This window comes from Phyllostomus discolor, chromosome 3, assembly GCF_004126475.2.
Source record: "Phyllostomus discolor isolate MPI-MPIP mPhyDis1 chromosome 3, mPhyDis1.pri.v3, whole genome shotgun sequence".
Taxonomy (NCBI): Eukaryota; Metazoa; Chordata; class Mammalia; order Chiroptera; family Phyllostomidae; genus Phyllostomus; species Phyllostomus discolor.
The window spans coordinates 60,313,592-60,338,600 of NC_040905.2; the positions used below are offsets into that span (position 1 = coordinate 60,313,592).

The following is a 25,009-nucleotide window of genomic DNA, read 5'->3' on the forward strand; positions in this document are numbered from 1 at the left end:
TTATTCCACTTAGCTTAGCCTTCATTTTTTCATCTAATTTGCAACCATATTCAACCAATTCTGTGAGCATCCTGATTACCAGTGTCTTGAACTATGCCTCTGATAGGTTGGCTATCTCTTTGTCACTTGGTTGTATTTTTTTCTGGAGCTTTGATCTGTTCTTTCATTTGGGCCATATTTTTGTCTCTTTGAGCTTGTTACCTGATAAGGGGTGGAGCCTTAAGTGTTCACCAGAGCAGGATAACCCACATTGCTGCATTGTGATGTTATATGTGGGGAAGGGGTCTGAGAGGGAAGAGTGCCACTTGCTCCACTCTCTGCCAGCTTTCAGTCACTTCCTCCACTACCCACAAGCAAATTGGGCCCTTCTGGTGCTGATTCCCGGGTGGGTGGGTTTGTGTACGTTCTAGGACCTTGTGGGTCTCTCCAACAAATTCTCCTATGAGACTGAGATTTTCTCCCACTGCTACCTCAACCCCCACAGGTGTTTTTAATCAGAGGTTTGAGGCTTTATTTACCCACTGGAACTCTGTGTTGCATGGTCTGTCTCACTTCCCAGTTGTTCTACCCAGTTTATCTGCACATGAATGTGGGACCACCCAGTCCTCAATCTTCCACCTTGCTGGGTCTGCCAGCTGCAGCCTTGTTGCAAGTACTCTCTGCCTGGCTGCCCATCTCCACCCCTCCTACCGGATGAATGTTTCTTCTTTAACTCCTTGGTTGTCGGACTTCCATACAGTTCAACTTTCTGTGACTTCTGGTTGTTTTTTGTTTTTAAATTTGTTGTTGTCCTTCCTTTGGTTGTGTGAGGAGGCACAGTTTGTCTACGTACACCTCCATCTTGGCTTTATTTCAAAAAATGAAATAAAGGCTAAATGAAAATAGCTCAGTGATGGATTGAGCGCAGGCCTGCAAGCCAAAGCATCGCTGGTTTGATTCCCAGTCAGGGAACATGCCTGGGCACATGCCTGGGTTGCAGGCCATATCCCCAGTATGGGGTATGCTAGAGGCAACCATACATTGATGTTTCACACCTTCTCTTTCTCCCTCCCTTCCCCATCTCTCTAAAAATAAATAAATAAAACCTTTAAAAAAAAGAAAATAGCTCAGGGAAACCAAGAGCTGATTTTTGAAAATATAAACAAAACAGCAAACCTTTAGCTAGACTTACTGTGAAAAGAGAAAGAAGATTCAAACAAAATTGGAAATGAAAGTAGATATTACAACTGATATCACACAAATACGAAGAATCATAAAAAGAAACTAAAGAATTTGCCATGGCTGGTGTGGCTCAGGAAGTGCCAGCCTGAAAATCAAAAAGTGGATATTCAAGAAGATTCCCGGTCAAGGCACTTGCCCAGGTTGTGGGCCAGGTCCCCAATGGGGGTCATGTGAGAGACAAACAATGATCTACCTCTTGTACATCTATGTTTCTCTTCCTCTCTTTCCCCCTCCCTTTCCCTCTCTCTAAAAGTAAGTAAGTGAAATCTTACCCCCAAAAAAGAACTACATGGTAACAGAAAATAGAGGTGTAGGTAAACACTGCTCAGCTCCTTGAACAACCACGGAAAAAATTACAACTATATTACAAAACAACTATAACTCAGAATCATCACAAAATCGAGCTGTATGGAAGTCTGGCAACCAAGGAATTACAGAAGCCACATTAATCCAGACAGGCAGGAGAGGCAGAGATGCAGAACACAGAATGGGCCATACCATGCCCAAGGTGACAGATGAAAATCAGGAGGGACATTTCAGAAGTGAGGGATCCCAGCCCCATACCATACCACCCAGCCCAGGGTTCTAGTGCCAGGAAGATAAGTTCCCATAACTTCTGGCTGTAAAAACCAGTGGGGGTTGGGATAGCAGAAGAAACTTCAGGATCCTCAGGAGCCTACTCTTAAAGGGCCTCAGAGTCCTAGGACTTACTCAGACTCACTTCCTTTGGGCTCCAGCACTGGGGAAGCAGTTGGAAGGGCATCACTGACCTACAGGGAGAAACTGAAATATATGGCATCAGGGCAGGTACCTGGGAAGAGCTTCCTCCTGAACAAAACTCCAGAGGCCAGGCAGGGGCCATTGTCCCTTTTCTGAGCCCTCCCCCACACAGAGCCACAGAGAGGCAATACCATATCTGAGGCTCCATCGACCTGGTTCACACAGGTTGCCCCATCCTGGTGATTATCTAAGGCTCCACCCCATCCAACTTACCAGTATACTTTTCTACAATAGAGCACACTACTAAGACAGGGAGTCAAAGCAGCTCTACCTAATAAATAGAAAAAACACAGAGAATAGTCTGGTCAAGATAAAGGCATAGGTAGACATGCCTTGCCTCATTGCATAACCATAAGAAGGAATGCAACTAACATAAAAATGAACAACACCCAGAACTGCCAGAAAATCACCCAGAAAAACACCCCGAACTATACAGAGGTCCAGCAACCATGGATATAAAGAAGCTATATTCATCCAAATGGGTAGGAGGGACAAAGGTGGGAATTCGGGGTAGAGAGGACTTGGTGTGGTGGCAGTGAGCTAGGGGCAGTGAGGCAGTGGTCACCAGTGGAATGGGCAGCCCCACATTCACATGTGGTGGATAAAAATCAGGGAGACACATTGTGAGCCAGCGAGCCCAGCCCCAGGCCAGACCATGAAGTCTGGGGCTTCAACACCAGAAAAAAGAAAGCTTCATAAGTTCTGGCTGTAAACCCAGTGGGGGTTGGGGTGGCAGAAGAAACTGCCAGTTTATAACAAGAGCTAGAATGGACTCAAAGCCACCCACCCTGCGAATCACAACCAAGACAATAGCTGGAGGGGCGCCAGTCACATACAGAAAGTTGGTGAAGTGACTGGAAATGGGGCAAGGGCCAGGCAAGCCCCCAGAAGTCAGCTAGCGGTGGCATTATCCCCTCTTTGACCACTCCCCAACACACAGCTATGGTTGCCCCATCCTGGAGAACAACAAAGGCTCCACTCCATATGACTTAACAGGTGCACTAAAATGGAATTAAAGCAGCTCTACCTAGTACACAGACTCAGAGAGGCTGCCAAAATCAGGAGACAAAGAAATATGGCCCAAGTGAAGGAACAAAACAGAACCCCAGAAAAAGAACTAAGTAATGCAGAGATAGCCAACCTATCAGACACAGAGTTCAAAACACTGGTGGTCAGAATGGTCAAAGATCTCACTGAATATGGCAAAAGTATAAGGGAAGAAATGAAGGCTCTATTAAGGGACATAAAGAAAATCAGAGACAACTGTATTTGAACATTAATAAAAATGGTTAAAAAGAAATTTTTTAATTTAAAAAAAGAAAAGGAAATCATCAGTGATTTTCTGAAACCATCAGTGAAGGGAAGAAAGCCAGATTTCAAATCAATGATTTGGAACATAAGGAAAAAATAAATATTCAACCAGAACACAATGAATAAACAAGAATTCAAAAAAAATGAGGAGAGTTTAAGTAGACTCTGGGATATCACCAAAAGATCCAACAGCAGAAGGGCCAAAAGGGCCAACATCAGAATCATAGGGATGCCAGAAGGACAAGAGGAAGGGAAGAAATTGAAAACTTATTTGAAAAAAAAAATGAAAGAAAACTTCCCTAATTCGGTGAAGGAAATAGACACACAAGCCCAAAAAGCACAGAGAGTCCCAAACAACTTGGACCCAAAGAGGTCCCACCAAAACACATAATTAAAATGCCAAAGGTTAAAAATAAAGAGAGTATTTAAAAGCAGCAAGAGAAAGGCACAGAGTTATGTACAAAGAAGTTCCCATAAGACTATCAGCTGATTTCTCAAAAGAAACTTTGCAGGCAAGAAGAGACTGGCAAGGATTATTCAAAATGATGAAAACAAGGACCTACAACTTAGATTATTCTATCCAGCAAAGCTATCAGTTATAACTGAAGATCAGAAAAAGTGCCTCCCAGACAAGGTAAAACTAAAAGAGTTCATCATCACCAAGCCCCAATTATATGAAATGTTATAGGAACTTATGTAGGAAAAACAAGATCAAAACTGAACATTAAAATGACAACAAACTCACAACTATCAACAAGTGAATCTAAAAAAACAAAAACAAACTAAGCAAATAACTAGAACAAGAATAGAATGATAGATATGGAGATTATTTGGAGGGTTATCAGTTGAGAGGGGTAAGGGAAAGAATGGGGTAAAAGATATAGGTATTTTTTAAAGATTTTATTTATTTTTTTAGAGAGGGGAAGGGAGGGAGAAAGAGAGAGAGAGAAACATCAATGTGTTGTTGCCTCTCATGCACCCCCTACCAGGGACCTTGCCCGCACCCCAGGCAAGTGCCCTAGACTGGGAATTGAACCAGTGACCTTTTGCTTCACAGGTCAGCACTCAATCCAATAAGCCACACAAGCCAGGGCAAGAGGTATAGGTATTTTGAAGTATAATTGGGTAGGTACAAAATAAACAGGGGGATGTTAAAAAGAGTATTGGCAAAGGAGAAGCCAAAGAACTTACACACACAACCCATAGACATGAACTAAGGCAGGGATTCCAAGAGGAAAGGGGGGAATGGGGCACAGGGGAACCAAGGGGAGACAATTGGGACAAGTATAAAGCCTTAATCAATAAAATATAATTTTAAAAAAGAAAGAAAACAAAGGGAGGCTGCCAAATTGAGGAGACAAAGAATCCCTCCCAATATGGCCCAAATGAAAGAACAGAAAAAAAACCCAGAAAAAGAACTAAACAAAGTGGAGATAACCAATCTATCAAATGCAGAGTTCAAACACTGGTTATTAGGATGCTCAAAGAACTCATTGTGTACTGCAACAGCAGAAAAGAGACCCAGGCAGAAATGAAGGTCACGCAAATGGAAATAAAGAAAAATTTACAAAGAGTCAACAGTAGAGTAGATGAAGCCAAGAATCAAATCAATGATTTGGAATGTAAGGAAGAAAAAAACATTTAATAAGAACAGCAATAATAAAAAAGAAACCAAAAAAAGGATAGGCTAATGAGCCTCTGGGACATCTTCAAACATATCAACATCAACATTTAAATCATAAAGGTAATGGAAGGAGAAGAGACAGAGCAAGAACTTGAAAACGTATTTGAAGAAACAATGAAAGAAAACTTTCCTAATTTGGTGAAGGAAATAGACATACAAGTCTAGTAAGCAAAGAGAGTCCCAAACAAGATGGACTCAAAGAGGACCACACCAAGACACACATCATAATGAAAATGCCAATGGTTAAGACAAAAAGAATCTTAAAAGCAAGAAGAGAAAAGGAGACGGTTACCTACAAAAGAGTTCCCAAAAGACTGTCTGCTGATTTCTCAAAAGAAACCTGCAGGCAAGAAGGGGATGGAAAGAAGTATTCCAAGTCATGAAAGACAAGGACCTACGTCCAAGATTACTCAATACAGCAAAGCTATCATTTAGAATGGAAGGGCAGATAAAATGCTTCTCACACAAGGTAAAACTAAAGGAGTTTATGCTCACCAAGCCCTTATTTTATGAAATGTTAAAGGGACTTACCTAAGAAAAAGAAGAAGACTAAAAATATGAACAGTAAAATAACAACAAAATCACAACTATCAACAACTGAACCTAAAAAACAAACTAAGCAAACAACTAGAACAGAAACAGAATCACAGAAATGGAGATTACATGGAGCGTTATCAGCAGGATGGGGGCGGGTGGTAGGAGAGAATGGGAGGAAAAGGTACAGGGAATAAGAAACATAATTGGTAGGCACAAAATAGATAGGGAGAGGTTAAGAATAGTATAGGAAATGGAGAAGCCAAATAACATATATATATTACCCATGGACATGAACTAAGGAGTGGGGAATGCTGGAGGGTTGAAGGTACAGGGCTGAAGGGAATAAAGGGGAGAGAAAAATGGGACAACTGTAATAGCATAATCAATAAAATATGCTGAAAAAAGATAAAAGAAAAAACAAACAGAGAAGAAAAACTTGTTTACCAACACATATAATAACTCATTCTTGTAGCAGTGTTCTTAAAACCAAGAAATTCAAGGAAATAAAAATAATGGAAAATGATTTCTCAAACTTCAGGGAGTTTTTCTTTTAGTGCTTTCTAAAGAAAGTAGATAAAGACAAGACCACCTGTGAATTAAAATATTCTTAGGAAATTCTGTTAAGACAAATGTGTTTCTTTCATTATTTTAAAAGAAATCAGACTTTAGAAAACACACTGGAAAGTCCAATCCTTTCCACACCTATCCTTATTAGTACAATAAAGAATAAAAAACAAGGTATCACTGGTTATGATCCAAACTACATGTTCTGGTTTCCACTAGGACTTACATAAAATTTTATAAAGTGTTCTATTTTTCTATTTATCTGGGTGATTTCTTCTAATTGCTACCATCTGAAAAAGTAGATTTATAGTTAAATATTCTATGGTTCATACTTCGTGTTTCGGAATAATTCTTTTGCCATCTTTTCACTGTTCCTTTCCCCAGCTTTTCTAATCTAAAGAAGATTTACTGTCCTACAAGTTTACTAACAAAGTATTTCAACCCAAGGATGAAAATATACCAAAATTGACCATGATAGAAGTTCTACCTCTGTAGTAGTGTTCAAACACAACAGAGCAAGCCAGTAAAGCAGACAGATATGATAACCAAGGAACTAAAGAAGGCTCTTCAAGCTCAGTTTTAATGCCAGAGAAGGTATATCTAATATTTACTTTGGTTTTTTGTTTGTTTACTCCTGAAATGAATTCCTACTCTGAGCAAGAATAACAGCAATAAATCTAAAGAGAGAGAAGAAATTTTGAGGAAGCCTAATTATATCTTTTTCTTCATAATATATAGCAAATCTTAACACTCAATAGATAACATATACTTGTAGAAGAGCTCATTAATTAAAATATCTCACTAGGCTGTTTAAAAACTGCCTCTGATGATTTAAGTAGAGTAGATATATACTGCCTCTTTTAAAAGCCTACAATTGCCCTGAGATTTTCTGTCAATAGTTTTACTCTTCTTTGTTATTTAGATATACTTAATCTTTTTCTAAAATGTACTTTGTTGTTCATCAGCTTGAATCTGAGAAATGCAAATTAAAACCACAATAAGATATCATCTCACACCTGTCAGAGTGGCTATCATCAATAAACCAACAAACAATAAGTAATGGTAAGGATGTGGAGAAAGGGAAACTCTTTTGCACTGTTGATGAGAATGCAAACTGGTGCAGCCATTGTGGAAAACAATATGGAGATACCTCAAAAAATTAAAAATGGATCTGCCTCTTGATCCAGCGATCCCACTTCTGGGAATACATCTGAAGAAACCCAAAACACTAATCTGAAAGAACATAAGCACCCCTGTGTTCATTGCAGCATTATTTACAATAGCCAAGATATGGAAGCAGCCGAAGTATCCATCAGTAGATGAGTAGATAAAACAACTATGGGACATTTACACAATGGAATTCTACTCGGCCACAAAAAAGAAGAAAGCTTTACCATTTGCAACAGTATGGATGGACCTGAGAACATTATACTAAGTGAAATAAACCAGTCAGAGAGACAAATATCATATGCTTTCACTCATATGTAGAATCTAATGAACAAACTGAACAAATAAGCAAAATAGAGATAGACTCATAGATAGAGAGCAGGATGAGAGATATGCAGGGGAGAGGGTTGTGAATGAAGGAACTGAGCAAAAAGGAAAATTATTTTGACACATGGACAAAATAATATGGTGCTTTTAGGGGAAGGGGATATAAGGCGACTAAATAGTAATGAAAAAATCCAATTAAAAAAAGAAAAAATGTATTTTGCAAACAATTTTGCAAGTGTTTATCGTAATAAATTAAATTGTGGACCTCTGTCCTTAAAAGGAAAAGTTATTCTAAATTTATTTATGTAAAACATGAATTTATTTGGCCACTTTATTTATATACTTAGTTTTTATATAATTCCTTGCATTTTTATAGATTTCAGACTGCAGGACACTAGACAGAAAGAGTGAGTAAGAGAAAGAGAGGGAGAGGACTTTGTAATAGAATCCTGCCTGAGCCAACTCTCAGTAGTCTTTTGGCAAAAGGCCTGTGTCTGAACTATTTCCAAGACCTCAGTCTGAAAGGCAGCCAAAAGCTCAACAAAAGAAGAAGCCCACATGGCTTATTACCTCTCACCTTTCACCTTTTATCCAGTTGCCTCATACTTTGTGAACTTGAAATCTTGTGAGAAAATGCTTAGCCATTCTGTTTACAAACAGCTTATTTATTCCACAGAAACAGCTTGGTAGGACATACCCAGGTCACCTGAACTGGGTTGTCACAGAAACCATGTGCCTCAGACTCTTCTTGTAATTAAGCCAAACACTGCAACATTTTGACTGGCTGAAATCAGTGTTGGACTGTGTAGCAATCATCAATCATTTAATTCACTTTTATGTTGTACACTTCACCAAAGTGTTAACACAAAATGTGAAAGCAATCATACTTGAGCTGTAAGTGGTAAAAGTCATGCCTTCCATGAAGAGAAAAAAAGCATAAAAGTTTAACCTTAGTAATAGAAGTTAATCTCATCTATTACACTACCCTAGATCTTGCTAAATTTATCAGTTCACAACAAAAATCACAATCTTTTAGCTATCAATGCGTTTTCACACTTCAGTCTTTGTTTAGTCAGACTTTACCTTACATTAGGCATTTACCTGAAGAAATTACTTGTTTAATTCATTGTCTCCAGCATGTTTGAACTGATCCATCAAGGCTGCTGCTTTGATCATTTTTGTGATTCCTTAAAAATAGATTATACAATTAATTAATTCTCATAAGTTATTATCGAGTATAAATATAGTCAGATTTCTTTTTTAAATATGAAAATTGATTTTAAGCATGAATAAATTAGTGAGCAATCACATTTCAAAGGGTCCTTTATTATTCAAAGGTTTTATTTTCACATTATTTTCTGAATTTCCTTACTATACTCAAAATATAATTAAATTTGCCAAAATAGTATATGTACAAAACTTATCAGGAATACCTACTATTTTTTAAAGATTTTATTTATTTACTTTTAGAGAATGAGGAAGGGAGAGAGAAGGAGAGGGAGATGAAACATCAATGTGCAAGAGATACAACAGTCATCAGTTAGTTGCCTTTTGCATGCCCCCAACCAGGGACCTGACCTGCAACCCAGGCATGTGCCCTGACCAGGAATTGAACCAGTGACTTTTTGGTTCACAGGCTAGCACTCAATCCACTGAGCCACACCAGCCAGAGGAGGAATACCTACTATTTAAAATAAGTACTATGTCAAGGAATATTCTTAATTAAAGAAAACTGCACCTTTGTATTTACATACGTATTCACCACTAAGGAAAAATTAATTGTGCTGGTAATTTAATAACAGAACAAAGCTGATTTTGATAATTTACCACTTGATAAATGGTAAATATAGTTTTTAACTTAGGAAAAAAGCTTCCTTTTTTAATCAAAGGACAATCATGATGATGATGATGATAGGTAGCATTTATTGAATGTGCTGAACACTGTTGGAAGGATTTTACATGGATTATCTTATTTAATCTTCATGACAACCCTATGAGATTGATACTACTATATTCTCATTTCATAGAACAGAAAAGTGAGGCTATGAGAGGTTAGGTCAGACATCTAGCAAGCAGAAGATTTCAAATTTGAACTTGAGCAATGTGACTTTTTATTCTCTCACACCATGGATGGCTCTTAGAAAAAAACTTGTAAAATAACATATTATTATTTAGAGTTATAATACACACACACACACACACACACACATATAAAGCACCTTCACAAATATCTTATTTGAGTCTGACAATAACCCTGTGAGGTGACATCATTCCTATTTTGCAAATGAAGAAACTAAAGATAAAAAAGATTAACTAATTTTTCCAAGGTCATTTGGCTAATAAATTAATAGAGTGAGGATGCCAATCCAGGTTTTTTAGTATCATACTTTATGAATTTTTTCTTTTTAATTAAGCTTATTGGTTAATAAAATTATATAGGTCTCAAGTATATAATTCTATAATACCTCATTTATACATTCCATTGTGTGCCCATCACCCAAAGTCAAATCTTGTTTCATTACTATACATTTGATCCCCTTTACTCTTTATTACTCCCCTCCCTCTGGCAACCACCATACTGTTGTCTGTGTCTATGAGTTTTTTTGTTTCTCTTGTTTGTTTATTTGTTGCTTTCAGTTTGATGTCCCACATATGAGTGAAATCATATGGTTCTTGACTTTTTCTATCTCACTTAGCATTTCACTTAGCATGATATTCTCAAGATCCATCCATGTTGTTGCAAATGGCAGTACTTAAAATTTTCCTGTGGCTGAGTAGTATTCCATGATACCTATGTACCACATCTTCTTTATCCAATCATCTATCAAAACAAACAAACAAACAATGGTTTTCATGTCTTGGCCACTGTGAATAATGTTGCAATGAGCATAGGGATGCATATATTTTCAAATTTGGGGGGTAAATACCCAGAAGAGGGGTTCCTGGGTCATATGTTAACTCTATTCTTAATTTTTTGAGGAATCTTCATACTGTTTTCCATAGTGGCTATACCAGTTTATAGTTATACCTTATATTTTACCTACTATTATGAGTCTCCTTATTTCACACTAAAACTTTTTCTAAGATGGAGTATTATACACTCAATGACAAGTAAAATGAAGATTTTCCAATGAGATTAATATAAAAATAACAAAGGCTTTCTCAGTTTAACATTAAAAGAAAGCAGCATTATAGTGAAACATTTAGGTAAAAATAAATTCAATTTCTATATTCTAAAATCATGTAATTCCAAGGATCAAGATTATTGCTTTCCTTGTTTAATATTTAAAAGTATATTCTTAATCCAAATAGTAAGGAAAAGGAGCTAGAAGGGCCTTATGCCCAAAGGATACTCCTATGATCCTGCAAAGCAAAGAGGACTCCCAGGAAATAACTAAATTAGGACCAGGATGGTGTAAAAGCTACACCAAGAGTTTGACTTAGAATCTCTACTAAGGTAGAGTATTCATGAGTAAACCCCCATGAATACTTGTATGGTGGGGGAGTACCACTGCTTGGATCATCAACACAGTTATGTTAAGCATATTACATGAAAAAATCATTTCCCAAATGGCACTCTCCTAATTCTTGGTTCTCTATTACCACTATTTATCCAAAAGCCAACAACTATTTCAGAAATCACAAGTTTTAAAATAGATACCTATAAGAATTGAATGGTTGCAATTTTAGGGAGCAATATATTTTATAAAAAGACCAAATATGACATCTACAAAGCATGGAGTACATTGAGAAAAATTAGCCAACATGTGACTAAAGCAAAGGGTTTTAGGAGGCCATCCTTAGATTGACTAAGAGACACATTAGAAAGAAATTGAAGGAATAAGGCCTTCCTTACCTTTGTTCAACTGTGATACAGACTCTCTCTTTGGCTACATCAGTATCATAGCTGTAGCTATTACAAAAAATTTTAAGTGAAAAAAAATTTAAGAGAGAAGGAAGAAAAGGAAAATAAAATAATTCAAAAATAAATATATTAGAGAAATTTTTGAATATTTGTCCTTTAAAATAGTAGATAAGAAATAATGCTTTTAAAAGGAAAATTAAAAATAGAAGGGTTATCAAGGAACAAATATAAAGAACTTATGGACAACGTCAAAGAGGGGTAGGATTGAGGGTGTGAGGTGGGGGTGGATGGGGTAGGGAAAGTGGTGGCAGGAAAATGTAAGTAACTATACATGAACGACAATTTCAAAAATAAAGAGAAAAAATAGAAGTGCTTACAGAGAGAGTTCCTTTTATGATAAAAATTGAAAAATTTAAACAATCAACATACAACATGACAACGTGATACTTTAAGCTGATATAAATAACAGAGTAAATCTTCAAGAAATAGGGAATAAAAAGAGACAAAGAAAGAGAAAAAGACATAGCAACCTATTTACAGGCAGGCCAATGTTAGAGGATCCTAAAACAGATTAATACATAATAAGATTTTTCTACAAGCCTACCATGTGTAGTCCAAAAAAAAGCAGATCATTAGCTTGTAGAATATGCCTCATGACTATAAGTGTGCTTTGGGCTCCAATTAATTTATTAAATTTCTATGTGATAATCTTATTCTTAATGTTTTTTTTTTTCAGCACAACATACTTTTTATTTGTTAGGCTACAAGCACAATGTATTTTAGATATTATCCATGGACTTCTTATGGCAGCTGAAGATCATTCATTCCTTAATAGCCTCTCCTCTCCTCTCCTCTTCTCCCACACTGACAACATGGTCACATCATAATTTGGTAATTCCCTAATATGACCATGTAAATATCACTCACTGCTACACAGTGTATTGTAATCACATTTATTGTGAGAAGTTTTCATTTTTCCTGATATTAGTAATTGCCTCATTTTAAAAATGTTCATATTCTTTGATTTATGACCACATTTATTTACCCCTTCCAACAAGATGGTAAGATACTCTCAACACAGCCTTCTCTGTGGTCAGCTGTGTAGGCAGTCTATTAGTTGCTTCCCCATCCCAGGCACCCTTCCTGGAAGTTTTCTAGTTTTCTCTTATTGTCCTGCTCTTGTCTGGGAAAGTTGCTCTTTGGGATTAACACAGAACTGTTGTTGCTCTGGGGCTTTGCTTTGCCTTCATTCTGGCAATTCCTTTTTTCTCTTTCCTGTATTTGATTCCCTATTTCCTGTGTCTTTTGATTTATTTTTTCCCTCTTTCTGTGATGGTATAAATAGATGGGGGAGAAACGCTTATTCTTAATGTTTTTCTAAAAATCATTGGTATTATTTCAAAAATTATATTTTATACTTGTCATTGATGTCATGCATATGCAAAAATTTTCTTTTAGGAACTGGGGGTAAACATGACATGAAAAAGAAAATGGAGTCATCAGTATTGGATGTCCTCTTTGACCAAGGCAGAATATGTCTGATGAGTGTGTACCATCTGTTTAAAAAGGGGAAAAAAGGGAAGAACTTTTAGAGTAGCGCTGAGGCCTATCATCCATAAAGATGTTTGTTGCTGAATTTTTTTTTTATTTCTTTGTATTTCCAGGGCTGTATCCCACTCTTCAGAGACTCTTTGCAAAGTCCATCATTCTTTATAGCTCTAATGCTTTACCAGCCAGGCTCAAGAGGCTGTCCTCATGGAATACTATCTGACTACCAGCATCCATTAACTTTCCTGACATTCCAATACTAAAAACTGCTTTGAAGCTGTTAGTGTTTCTTCTATAATGAAAATAGACAGAAATAGTTATAATATGATTTCTGACACTTAAATTAAAAGTAACCTTTCATGGTTTTAGTAGAATTATGCTAAAATTTAAAGCAAGAACATATCCTAGAAATGTACATGCAAAAATAAATTTTCCTTTGAAAAACATTTAAAATGCATACACATACGCACACTCACAAGTGGACATTTTTGCCCACTGGAAAATACAATAAAATTGTTGTAATACAATTGGAATTGAGAGTTTCTAGAGGGGAAAAGCATGGGAACACCGATAAAGAAGATAGTCACTCTATTCCACTGTGCATATATGTACATGACTGCTTATGATGACGAACATATGACTGGTTTAACAGAAGAAAATGGGTTTTTCACTTTAACAGTTTAAAAATAAATACTTCAAAAACACTTTCCAACATTAGCACTCATTTCATTTGTCCTGCCTCAGGCTTCCCCAGCTCTCTATCAGTGCTCACCCATGCCCCAACCCTCTATCTATAGACTCTGCTCCTACCCTTGTACCTGACTTCATTTTGACAGAAGTAATACCCAAACTGCTTCAATGCAAACTCAGTACTTCTTATTATTTAGTCATTCATCACAATAAGCAAGGGGACCACAGGATGGCAAAGGCTAACAAACTGATTTCCATGAACCACGCTCTTCCTGTGACAAACAAGATGACCAAATCCAAGTTCCCATGGGTTTCCTTGTCTCTTATGTACCTCAGTCAAAAAGAATGAGTTCTCATCAACCTTTTTCTTCTTAGGAATAGCATGTTAAACCATGTCCTTCAATCTCTCTCAGCAGAAATCACATCTCTAATCTTGAGTACTATGGTTTTAAGCCTTGTGACTATGCTTCCTCCTTCAAAACATCAATCAACAGCTTTCTATATGCCTGCTCTCTTAGATTGAAATTACCAACTCAATTTCATACTGCTATGCCTGGTATACCTGTCAAGCCTTTCATTTTACCTTCAATCTCCTGAACAAGAGTCTTTACTCAAAGTATAATTAGAAATAACAGAATGCTTGAACACCACGTCATTGTCTATCAAAACTTCCGCATCCCTATGATATTAGGACAACAATACTAGCACCTATCCTACCCTAGAAATAAAAGTTAGTGACAGCCCCACCCTCTTCCTATGTTAACCACCTAGCCAGAATATCTCACCAACAAGCAGGGCCAGAATTAAGATGAGAGAAGCTAGGCTCTTACCTCAGGTGGAAATTTAAGATTAAGCCAAAAAAATCAGCAATCAAGATAAATAATATTTAATGCAATATTTTAAACAATTAAAATTAACCTATATGAAAAATATAAAAATTTTAAATAAATTTATAATATTACTGATTTTTCTTTTTGCCTCAGATTCTAATACCTTGCTTTATTGTACTGCACAAATATTGCAGTTTTTTGCAAACTGGAAAGACCCTCCAACCAGCAAAAAGATTATGACATACTTGTCTGTGATACTCCCTTTACTCTGCTAGTCTGGAACTGAACTCATAATACCTATGAGATATGCCTGTATAGCATAGCACTATTAGTAATTCTGTCTTTATTTAAAAGTTAGATATTCTGTTCATTGTGGATTTTGTGCCAGAGGCAAGTGCATTGTTCACCCCACCCTAGTTTTGACCCCGACAACAAATATAATCATGTGCCATATAAGGATGTTTTGATCAAGAGTGCATATAAGATAATGAGCCCATAAGATCATAATGGAGCTGAAAAATTCCTATTCTTAGAGATGTCCTAGCTGTCACAAAGTCTTAGCACAGCGATTTTCAACCACTGTGCTACAAGAGGCATGCTGGTGTGCAGCAAGAGTTTTTAAAATACGTAGCCCTCAGCTGGTGTGACTTAGTGGATTGAGTGCCAGCCGGCAAACCAAAGGATCACCAGTTTGATTCCCAGTCAGGGCATGTGCCTGGATTGCAGGCCAGGTTCCCAATAGGGGGGTGTGTGAGAGGCAACCACACATTGATGTTTCTCTCCCTCTCTTTCTCCTTCCCTCCCACTCTGTCTAAAAATAAATAAATAAAATCTTTAAAAAGTGTCAAATAAAATATGTAATACCTGACTATTGAGTCAGGGGCAATGACCTCTTTTCCCTTAGACTGTCAAATTAAAAAATGATAACAGCCATAATATTAAAAATATGATAACAGTCAAAACAAAAATAGCCATCTGGTGTGAATAAATCAAAATTATACCTATTTTTGTCAGATTAGCAAAAAATATATATTTTTTGGTATGCCACAGAATTTTAGCAATGAATTTATGTGTACCAAGAGACGAAAAAGCTTGAAGTTCACTATCTTAGTACAAAGCATTACTCACGTTTTTGTGGTGATTTTAGTGTAAACAAACCCATTAACACTGCCAGTCAGATAAAGACATAGTACACACATTTACAGGAGTAGGCCACACCATCTAGGTTTGTGTAAGTACAACTCTATGATGTTCACACAAGGATGAAATCACCTAACAATGCATTTCTCCTAAAGTATCCTCCTCATCATCAAGTAGTGTCAGACAAGTTATCAGGATAAAAAAATACCATATGAGCCCTGGCTGGGTGGCTCTGTTGGTTGGAGCATCAACCAACAGATATGTTGTGAGTTTGATTCCCAGTCAAGGCACATACCTAGGTTTTGAGTTTGATCCCTGGTTGGGGCATACACAGGAAGCAACTGATTGATGTTTCTCACATGGATGTTTCTCTCTTTCTTTCCCTCTCTCCCTCCCTCCATCCTCTTCTCTCTAAAATCAATAAATATATCCTTAGGTGACAATTTAACAAATAATAAAAATAAAAACTCACTGTCTTGCTTTATTAAAAAAACATATTATATAAAAATGTGTTTTTTACATTTTTTTTTGTTTTTCAATTACAGTTGGCATTCAATGTTATATTATCTTTTGGTGTACTGTATACTGGTTAGACACTTATATAACTTATGAAGTGATTCCCTCTGATAAGTCTAGTGCCAACCTGGAACCACACACAGTTATTACAAAATTACTGACTACAAAACATGTGATCTCAACAGTAATATTCATGAATAAAAATTGATTTAAGATATTTTCTGTAATGTAGAATATAAAACTTGATATAAATTGCCCTGGCTGGTATAGTTCAGTGGATTGAGTGCAGGCCTGTGAGCCAAAGGGTCACTGGTTGGATTCCCAGTCAGGGCACATGCCTGGGTTGCAGGTCCCTAGTAGGGGGCATGTAAGAGGCAACCACAGATTGATATGTCTCTCCCTCTCTCCTTCCCCTCTCTCTAAAAATAAATAAATAAATATTTTTTAAAACGATGTAAATTAATACAAAATAAAATTTGTGAAAATATGACAGTTTATTCAAACCTCAAAACTTTATTTTATTTTGAATATTCTTCTACATGTTTGAATACTATTGGGTTGCTTGTTCATATGGCATTTATGTTGTAATATCCTTTTATATCAATATTATAGAAAGGTAATTTAGAGTTTTCTCTAGTATACTTGCTCAAAATTTTTAAAAATTAGTGGTATTTTAAAAAGTTTTTCTAAGCATCAAAAGTTATCAGTAATGCCACATAAAGGTTTAGAAGTATTGCCTGACTTGAGACAACTTCTATTATGTTTCTTTCCTTTATGCATTATTACAAGCATTTTGATGGTTTGTAGTACTGCCACAGATTCATGCCCTAGGAACACAGAAATTCTCATAAATTCTACTTCACATACCAAACCTCCAAATTTTAAAATTATAAACTAATTTCTTGAACTTCTATTTTCAGTAATGGAAGGCTAAGTTATTTAGACCTTGGGATTATTAGCAATTGGGGCTGGAGAATTCTTTGCTGTGGAAGGCTGTCCTATGCATTATAGAATGATTAGAGGGACTGCTGGTCTCTACCAACTAGATACCATTAGCTCCCCCAACCTCAACTGTAAAAACCAAAAATGTCTCCAGGCATTGGCAAATGTCTCTTGAAAGCAAAATCACCCATACCTAAGAACCACTACTTGAGACCATTCCTCCTGCTGAAAACTAAAGGTGCAGAATTTTTATAAAAATACAATCACCCTAAAGCACTGAGCTAACATAACAAAGAATTAGCAGGTCAAATTCTGAATGAAATATCAAACCCAGTGCTATCTCTCTAGTAGGCAGAACATCAAACATCTAAGCCAATTTTGACTTGAGGACATTTGTTCCTTGACAAATATAAAGCTTCAGTTCAGAACCATGGAAGGCAAAGAGCCCCATCTAAAGAGGGGGTTGTCTAAATAAAAAAATCTCTCCATATTAAGTTGGACTTCAAGAGCAATACCTACAATGAAATCTGTCTTCCCCCTTCCCAACCTTACCCCTAGGACTTTGGTGAAGATTGCTTTGGCACTGAGGGGAGCAGAGGGGAAAAAAGGAAAGGAAAAAGAGGGAAGAACCTCTATTATCAGATGCAAAATAATGGTATTGGACTCCTATCTTATCCCACTCACAAAAAAAGTAACTCAAAATGGATTAAAAACTTAAATATAAGACCTAAAAACATAAAACTCCCAATCTTCCATTACCAAAAATCTTTGGCCAAGGCTGACCCTTATGGGAATTTGCTGACCAGGTTCTCATTACTCCAGTTGGCAAAAGCAAATGCAAATTATCCCTATAAGCAGGTAACTTTATTCTAAGCCTCCAGGACTTCCCAAATAATTGTGCTATAGCAATGAAAAAGACAACCAAGCATGCATGGAAACAAAGCACCATGGGTAAAAGGTTCCATAAATAAAAGACAACTTAGAAAGACCCATTAAGACTTCAAATATTAGCCCTGGCTGATGTGGCTCACCTAGTTGGAGTGTTGTTCAAAAAACAAAAGGTCACAGGCTCAAGTCCCAGTCAGAGCACATGTCTGGGTTGCAAGTTTGGTCCCAGGTCTGGGTGCTACAAAAAGTTCCCAGTCAGGGCATGTGCAAGAGGCAACGGGTCAATGTTGCTCTTCCACGTCAATGTTTCTCTCCCTGTTTGTCTCCCTCCCTTCCCCCCTCTCTAAAATCAATAAACATGTCATTAGGTGAGGATTTAAAAAATAACTTCAAATATTAAGTAAAGGAGGGATTAATGGTGATGAAAGGAGACTTGACTTGGAGTGGTAAACATACAATACAATATACAGATGATGTATTATAGAATTGTATACCTGAAACCTATGTAATTTATTAACCAATATCACCACAATAAATTCAATAAAAAAAGACTTTAGCCCTGGCTGGTGTGGCTCAGTGGATTGAGTGTCAGCCTTCAAACCAAAGGGCCACCAGTTTGATTCCCAGGCAGGGTACATGACTGGGTTGCAGGTTGGGTCCCCATTTGGGGGACTTAAGAAGTAACCACACACTGATGTTTCTCTCTCTCTCTTTCTCCCTCCCTTCCCCTATTTCTAAAAATAAATTAATAAAATCATTTTTTTAAAAAAAGAGAATCTTATCATTTGCAACAATATGGGTGAAACTTGAGGAAATTGTGCTAAGCAAAATAATTCAGACAAAGAAAGAAATACTGCATGATCTCACTTATATGTGAAATCTAAAAGAACCAAATTGGTAGAACCAGAGGGTAGTACAGTGGTTGCTAGGGGTGAGGGTGGCAGAAAATGGGGAGATATTCATCATAGGTGCAAACTTTTAGTTATAAGATTAATAAGTTCTAGGGGCCTAATGTAGAGTATTACAGTTAATATATCCTGGAATTTTATTAAGAGAATACATCTTAAGTGATATCACCACAAAAAAAAATGGTAACTATGTGAGGTGATAGATACATTAATTACCTTGATTGTGGTAATCATTTCACAATGTGTATGTATATTAAATCATCACATTGTACATGTTTAAAAAGTAAATTTTAAAAATTATGATTTACCACCATGGCTGGTATGGTTCAGAGGATTGAGTGCTGGCCTGCAAAGCAAAGGGTTTCTGGTTTGATTCCTGGTCAGGGCACATGCCTGAGTTGCAGGCCAGGTCCCCAGTCAGGGGGGCACTCAAGAGGAAATCACACACTGATGTTTCTTTCCCCTTCTTTCTCCCTTCCCTTCCCCTCTAAAAATAAATAAATAGGACTTCAAGCCAAGATGGAAACATAGGTTGATACACTTTGCCTCCTCACACAACCAAAAGAAGGACAACAAGCAAATTTAAAAATGAAAAGTAACCAGAACTCCCAGAGAGTCAAACTATATGGAAGTCCAACAACCAAGGAGTTCAAGAAGAAACATTCATCCAGACCAGTAGGAGAGGCAGAGACACACAGCCAGAGCAGAGAGAATGTGCAACAAGGTGGCAGCTGGCAAAGCAGGCAGTCCCAGTATTTGCATGCAGATAAACTAGGAGGAATAAGTGGGAATCAAGACAGATAGCACAACACAGGGTTACAGTGCGGGAGAAATAAAGTCTCAGAATCTCTGGTTGAAAAAACCTGTGGGGGTTGTGGCAGCAGGAGAAACTCCCAACCTCACAGGAGAGTTCATTGAAGAGACCAACAGGGTCCTAGAACTTCCACAAACCCACTCACCTGGGAATCAGCACCAGAAAGGCTCAATTTAATTGTGGGTAGTGAGGGAAGTGACTGAAAGTCAGCTGAGAGCTGAGCAAGCAGCATTGTTCCCTCTTGGACCCCCTCACACAATACCACAAAACAGCCACGTGGGTTGCCCCACCCTGGTGAATACCTAAGGCTCTGCCCTTCACGTTGTAACTGGCATGCCAAGACAAAGAAATATGGCCCAAATGAAAGAACAGATCAAAGCTCCAAAAGCAGAATTAAGCCATAACAGGATAAAACACTGGTAATCAGGATGCTCACAGAAATGGTTGAATATGGTCACAAACTAAAGGAAAAAAAGGAAGGCTATGCAAACCAAAACAGAAAAATATACAGGGAACCAACAGTGAAGGGAAGGAAACCAGGACTCAAATCAATGGTTTGGACCAGAAGGAAGAAAGAAACATTCAGCCAGAACAGAATGAAGAAACAAGAATTCAAAACAATGAGGAGTAGCTTAGCAACCTCTGGAAAACTGTAAACACTCCAACATCCAAATCAAAGGGGTACCAGAAGGAAAGGAGGAAGAGCAAGAAATTGAAACCTTATCTGAAAAAAAGTGAAGGAGAACTTCCCCAATCTGGCAAAGGAAATGGGCTTCCAGGAAGTCTAGGAAGCTCAGGCAGTCCCAAAGAAGTTGGACCCAAGGAAGCACATACCAAGGCACATCATAATTACATTACCCAAGATGAAAGATAAGGAGAGAATCTTAAAAGCAACAAGAGGAAAGGAGATAGTTATCTACAAAGGAATTCCCATAAGACTGTCAGCTGATTTCTCAAAAGAAGGGGCTGGAAATCATCAGGCAAGAAGAAGCTGGAAAGAAGTATTCAAAGTCATAAAAATCAAGGACCTACAGCCAAGATTGTTCTACCCAGCAAAGCTATCATTTAGACTGGAAGGGCAGATAAAGTGTTTCCCAAATAAGGTCAAGTTAAAGGAGTTCATTATAACCAAGCCCTTATTATATGAAATGCAAAGGGGGCTTATCTAAGAAAAAGAAGATCAAAACTATGAAGACTAAAATGACAACAAACCCTAACAACTATCAACAACTGAACCTAAAACAAAAACAAAGTAAACAATTAGAACAGGAATAGAATCACAGAAATGGAGATCATGTGGAGGGTTATAAGTGGGGAGGGGGAGAAGGGAGAAGAGGAGAAAAGGTATAGGGAATAAGAAGCATAAATGATAGGTACAAAATAGACAGGGGGAAGTTAAGAATAGTGTAGGAAATGGAGAAGCCAAAGAACTTATATGCATGACCCATAGACATGAACAAAGGTGGGGGTGGAATGCTAGTGGGAGGAGCATTGAGGGCAGAGGGGAATAAAGGGGAGGGAAAAAATGGGACAACTGTTATAGCATAATCAATAAAATATACTTAAATATAAAAAATAAAAGTTTAAAAATCATTTAAAAATAAAAAAACTAAAATTATGATTTACAAAGCCAAAGGAGGATAGGATTGAGGATGGGAGGTGGGTGTAGGTGGGATGGGGTAAAGTGGTGGTGGGAAAATGGAGACAATTGTACTTACATAACTATAAAAAAAAGAAAAGTTATTGCAATGTATACTTTACTTCAGAAAAAAAATTTTTTAAAAGATTGCCACATTATTTATTTATTTTTAGAGAGGGAAAGGGGGGGTGGGGGAGAGAGAGAGAGAGAGAGAGAAACATCAATGTGTGGTTGCTGGGGGTCATGGCCTGCAATCCAGGCATGTGCCCTGACTGGGAATCGAACCTGCAACACTCAGAAAAATTTTTAAAAAGCTATTGTGTATACACCATCTGACATTAGTGAAGCAAATATTTGTAACTGAAATAATGATCACAATGCTCATTATATTCATATGCTACAGGCTAAATACTTGTGTCTCCCAAAAGTTCTTATGTTGAAGTGCAAATCCCCAATTTGATGGTATTTAGAAATAGGGCCTTTGGGATATAATTAGGCCTCACTGGTGGAGGCCTCAGGAATGGGATTAGTACCCCTTATAAGAGACATGAAATATCCCTAGCTGGTGTGGATCTGTGGATTGAGCGCCGCCCTGAGAACCAAAGGGTCACCCATTTGATTCCCAGTTTAGGGCACATGCCTGGGTTGAGGGCCAGGTCCCTGGTAGGGGTGCATGAGAAGCAACCACACATTGGTGTTTCTCTCCCTCTCTTTCTCCCTCCCTTCCCCTCTCTCTAAATATAAATAAATAAAACCTTTTAAAAGTTATATTTTATTGATTTATGCTGTTAAAGTTGTCCTGATTTCCCCCATTTACTCTCTTCCACCCAGTATCCCCCATTCTCTCAGGCAATCCCCCCACCCTTGTTCATGTCCATGGGTCACACATATAAATTCTTTTGCTACCCCCTTTCCTATACTGTACTCTACATTCCCATGGCTATTCTGGAACTATTTGTACTTCTTAATCCCCTTATCTCTCACCCATTCTCCCACACCTACCCTCCTATCTTTTTTTTTTTTTTAAAGAAATCTCTTTAACTTCATTTAACTGAGCATTTTTTAAAGATTTTATTTATTTATTTTTAGAGAGGGAAGAGAGAGAGAGAGAGAGAGAGAGAGAGAGAAACATCAATGTGTGGTTGCTGGGGGTTATGGCCTGCAACCCAGGCATGTACCCTGGCTGGGAATCGAACCTGGGACACTTTGGTTCCCAGCCCGTGCTCCATCCACTGAGCTACGCCAGCCAGGGCTCTCCTATCTCTATTTCATTCACCAAATTAAGGAAGTTTTCTTTCATTATTTTTTCAAATAGATTTCCAATTTCTTGCTCTTTCTCTTCTTCTTCTGGCACCCCTATGAAGCAAATGTTGTATTGCTTAAAGTTGTCCCACAATCTTCTTACACTATCCTTGGGTTTGTTTGTTTTGTTTTGTTTTGTTTTTTGGCTGGGGATGGCGGGATTCTCTTTTCTTCTCATTGTTCTGATTGTTTTGGGTTTTTTTCCTCCTTATATTCCAAATGATTGATTTGATTCTTGACTTCATCTGCTCTACTGTTGTTCCCCTATAAGTTTTTCTTTATTTCAATTAGTGTATCCTTCATTTCTGACTGGATCTTTTTTATGCTGTTTAGGGTCCCCACTAAGTTCTTTGAGCATCTTTATAAACAGTATTTTGAACTGTGCATCTAATAGATTGCTTATCTCTATTTCATTTGGCTATTTTTCTGGAGTTTTGGTCTGTTCTTTCATCTGGGCCATGTTTCTTGGTCTACTTGTTTTGGCAGCCTCCCTATGTTTGTGTCTATGTATTAGCTAGAGCTGCTTTCACGATGTGATCTGTAGCTGTCTACTGGATAAGCGGCCCCTCGGGTTTCCTGGGCAGTGCAGGCAAAGATCAGCCCCCACCTGTGTTTTGCCTGAGGCCACCCTGCCTTAGCTGTAAAGCAATCTGAGATGGCTGCTACTTGTGCTGAACTAGGAGATTTCCAGTTGAAGAAGACAAGCTGTGAATTTAATCTGGCTGTGCTAGGGCTCACTGAAGCCAGCTGTTGCTTGTTTGATAGGATTTATGGCCAAGACCAGCCATTCTTATGGACAAGCAGCTTGGGTGGGCCAGTAAAATTGAGTGGGGCAGAACCTCTAGGGATCTTCAAGGTCAAACAGTGTTAGCCAGCTTGATGGAGTCTCAGATATAGCACCAATCTGCTGGCTCTATGGGTGAAGGTCTCTGGGACAGAAAAGGGACAATGGCCTCTGCTAGACACCTCAATCTCTCCCTACACACCACTGGTGCCCCTCAAGTCTCCGCCTTGTCACTGGAGCCCAAAGAAAGTGAGTCAGAGTAGGTGAGTCCATGTATGGGTTCTTTAAGAGGAACTGCTTGGTGCTTCAAAAGTTTCTTCCATTGACTCAATCCCCACTGGTTTTTGCAACCAGAAGTTGTGGGGACTTACCTTCCTGGGTTGGGAGCCCTGGTGTAAAACTGGGACTCTTGCTCCAGAGATATCCCTCCCAAATTTTTATCCACCACACACATGTGACAGACCAGCCCATTCTGCATCTGTGCCACTCCTACCAGTCTGGATGGATGCGGTTTCTTTAATTCTGTAGTTGTCAGATGTCCATTCAACTCGACTTCTGTTGGCTCCGAGTGATGGTTGTTCTACATTTTAGTTGTAATTTTGTTGTGGTTATACAAAGAGGCAAGCCATGTCTGCCTACACCACATTCTTGACAGGAAGATGGCAAAAATTTCTTATAGATATGACACCAAAAACATGATTCATTACAAAAAAATTGGATAAATCAGACCTCAACAAAATTCAGATCTGTTGCACTTCAAAAGACTGATGTCATCTCACAATGACTGGCCTAATGCTAAATTGTTCAAGGGAAGCAATTCGTGGAAGCAAACAGATTATACATCACAAAATGGAGACAATCTAGCAATATGTTTTATTTAATCAACATAAATAAATAATCGAAGTTGAAAAATTCATTATATTTTTGTGGCCATTAAAAATATTGTGTCTCTTCCTTTCCACCCTTCTATTCCCAAATTTTATGGCCAGGTCAGAGCAACAAAAGCTCATTTTACCGGATATTGCTTACTTCAGTGTACCTAAAATGCAATAATGCTTCTAGATTCCAAATGTACAGATAAGTCACATAGTTCAAAAAGCACTGAGCCAGGCTGGAAAACTGAGCATTTAATGACCCCAGTTTACTTTATGGTTACTTCACAAAACCTACCAATGTTATAAAAGATTTAAAATTTTTTCTATAATTAATAAATTGATATTTTTGTCTCTCCATTTCTAATTCCTTAATTCCAATTCCCAGGGTAATTTATATTAAAAATATCTTTGGAAGATTAACATTTGGTTATAATTTTTAGATGAAAATAATGATGGATTATACATATAAATAACTGCCTAATCAGGAATGAAATTTTAATCACAGAAAACATGTTTAAAGAAATTTTAGCCCTGGCTGGAGTAGCTCAGTGGATTGAGCGTGGGCTGGGGACCAAAGTGTCCCAGGTTCGATTCCCAGCCAGGGTACATTCCTGGGTTGCAGGCCATAACCCCCAGCAACCGCACATTGATGTTTCTCTCTCTCTCTCCCTCCCTCC

General features: G+C 37.7%; 1 protein-coding gene across 1 annotated transcript in view; it reads right to left on the reverse strand.

Annotated features, from left to right (window-relative positions):
- LOC118499366 (serine/arginine repetitive matrix protein 2-like) overlaps window positions 1-25,009 on the reverse strand; it is a 191,596-nt gene that overhangs the window by 133,573 nt on the left and 33,014 nt on the right. The window contains exon 6 of the mRNA XM_036020071.1: window positions 8,693-8,778. Coding sequence (XP_035875964.1) covers window positions 8,764-8,778 — 15 coding nt within the window. The 3' untranslated portion in view covers window positions 8,693-8,763. The remainder of the gene's footprint in view (window positions 1-8,692; window positions 8,779-25,009) is intronic.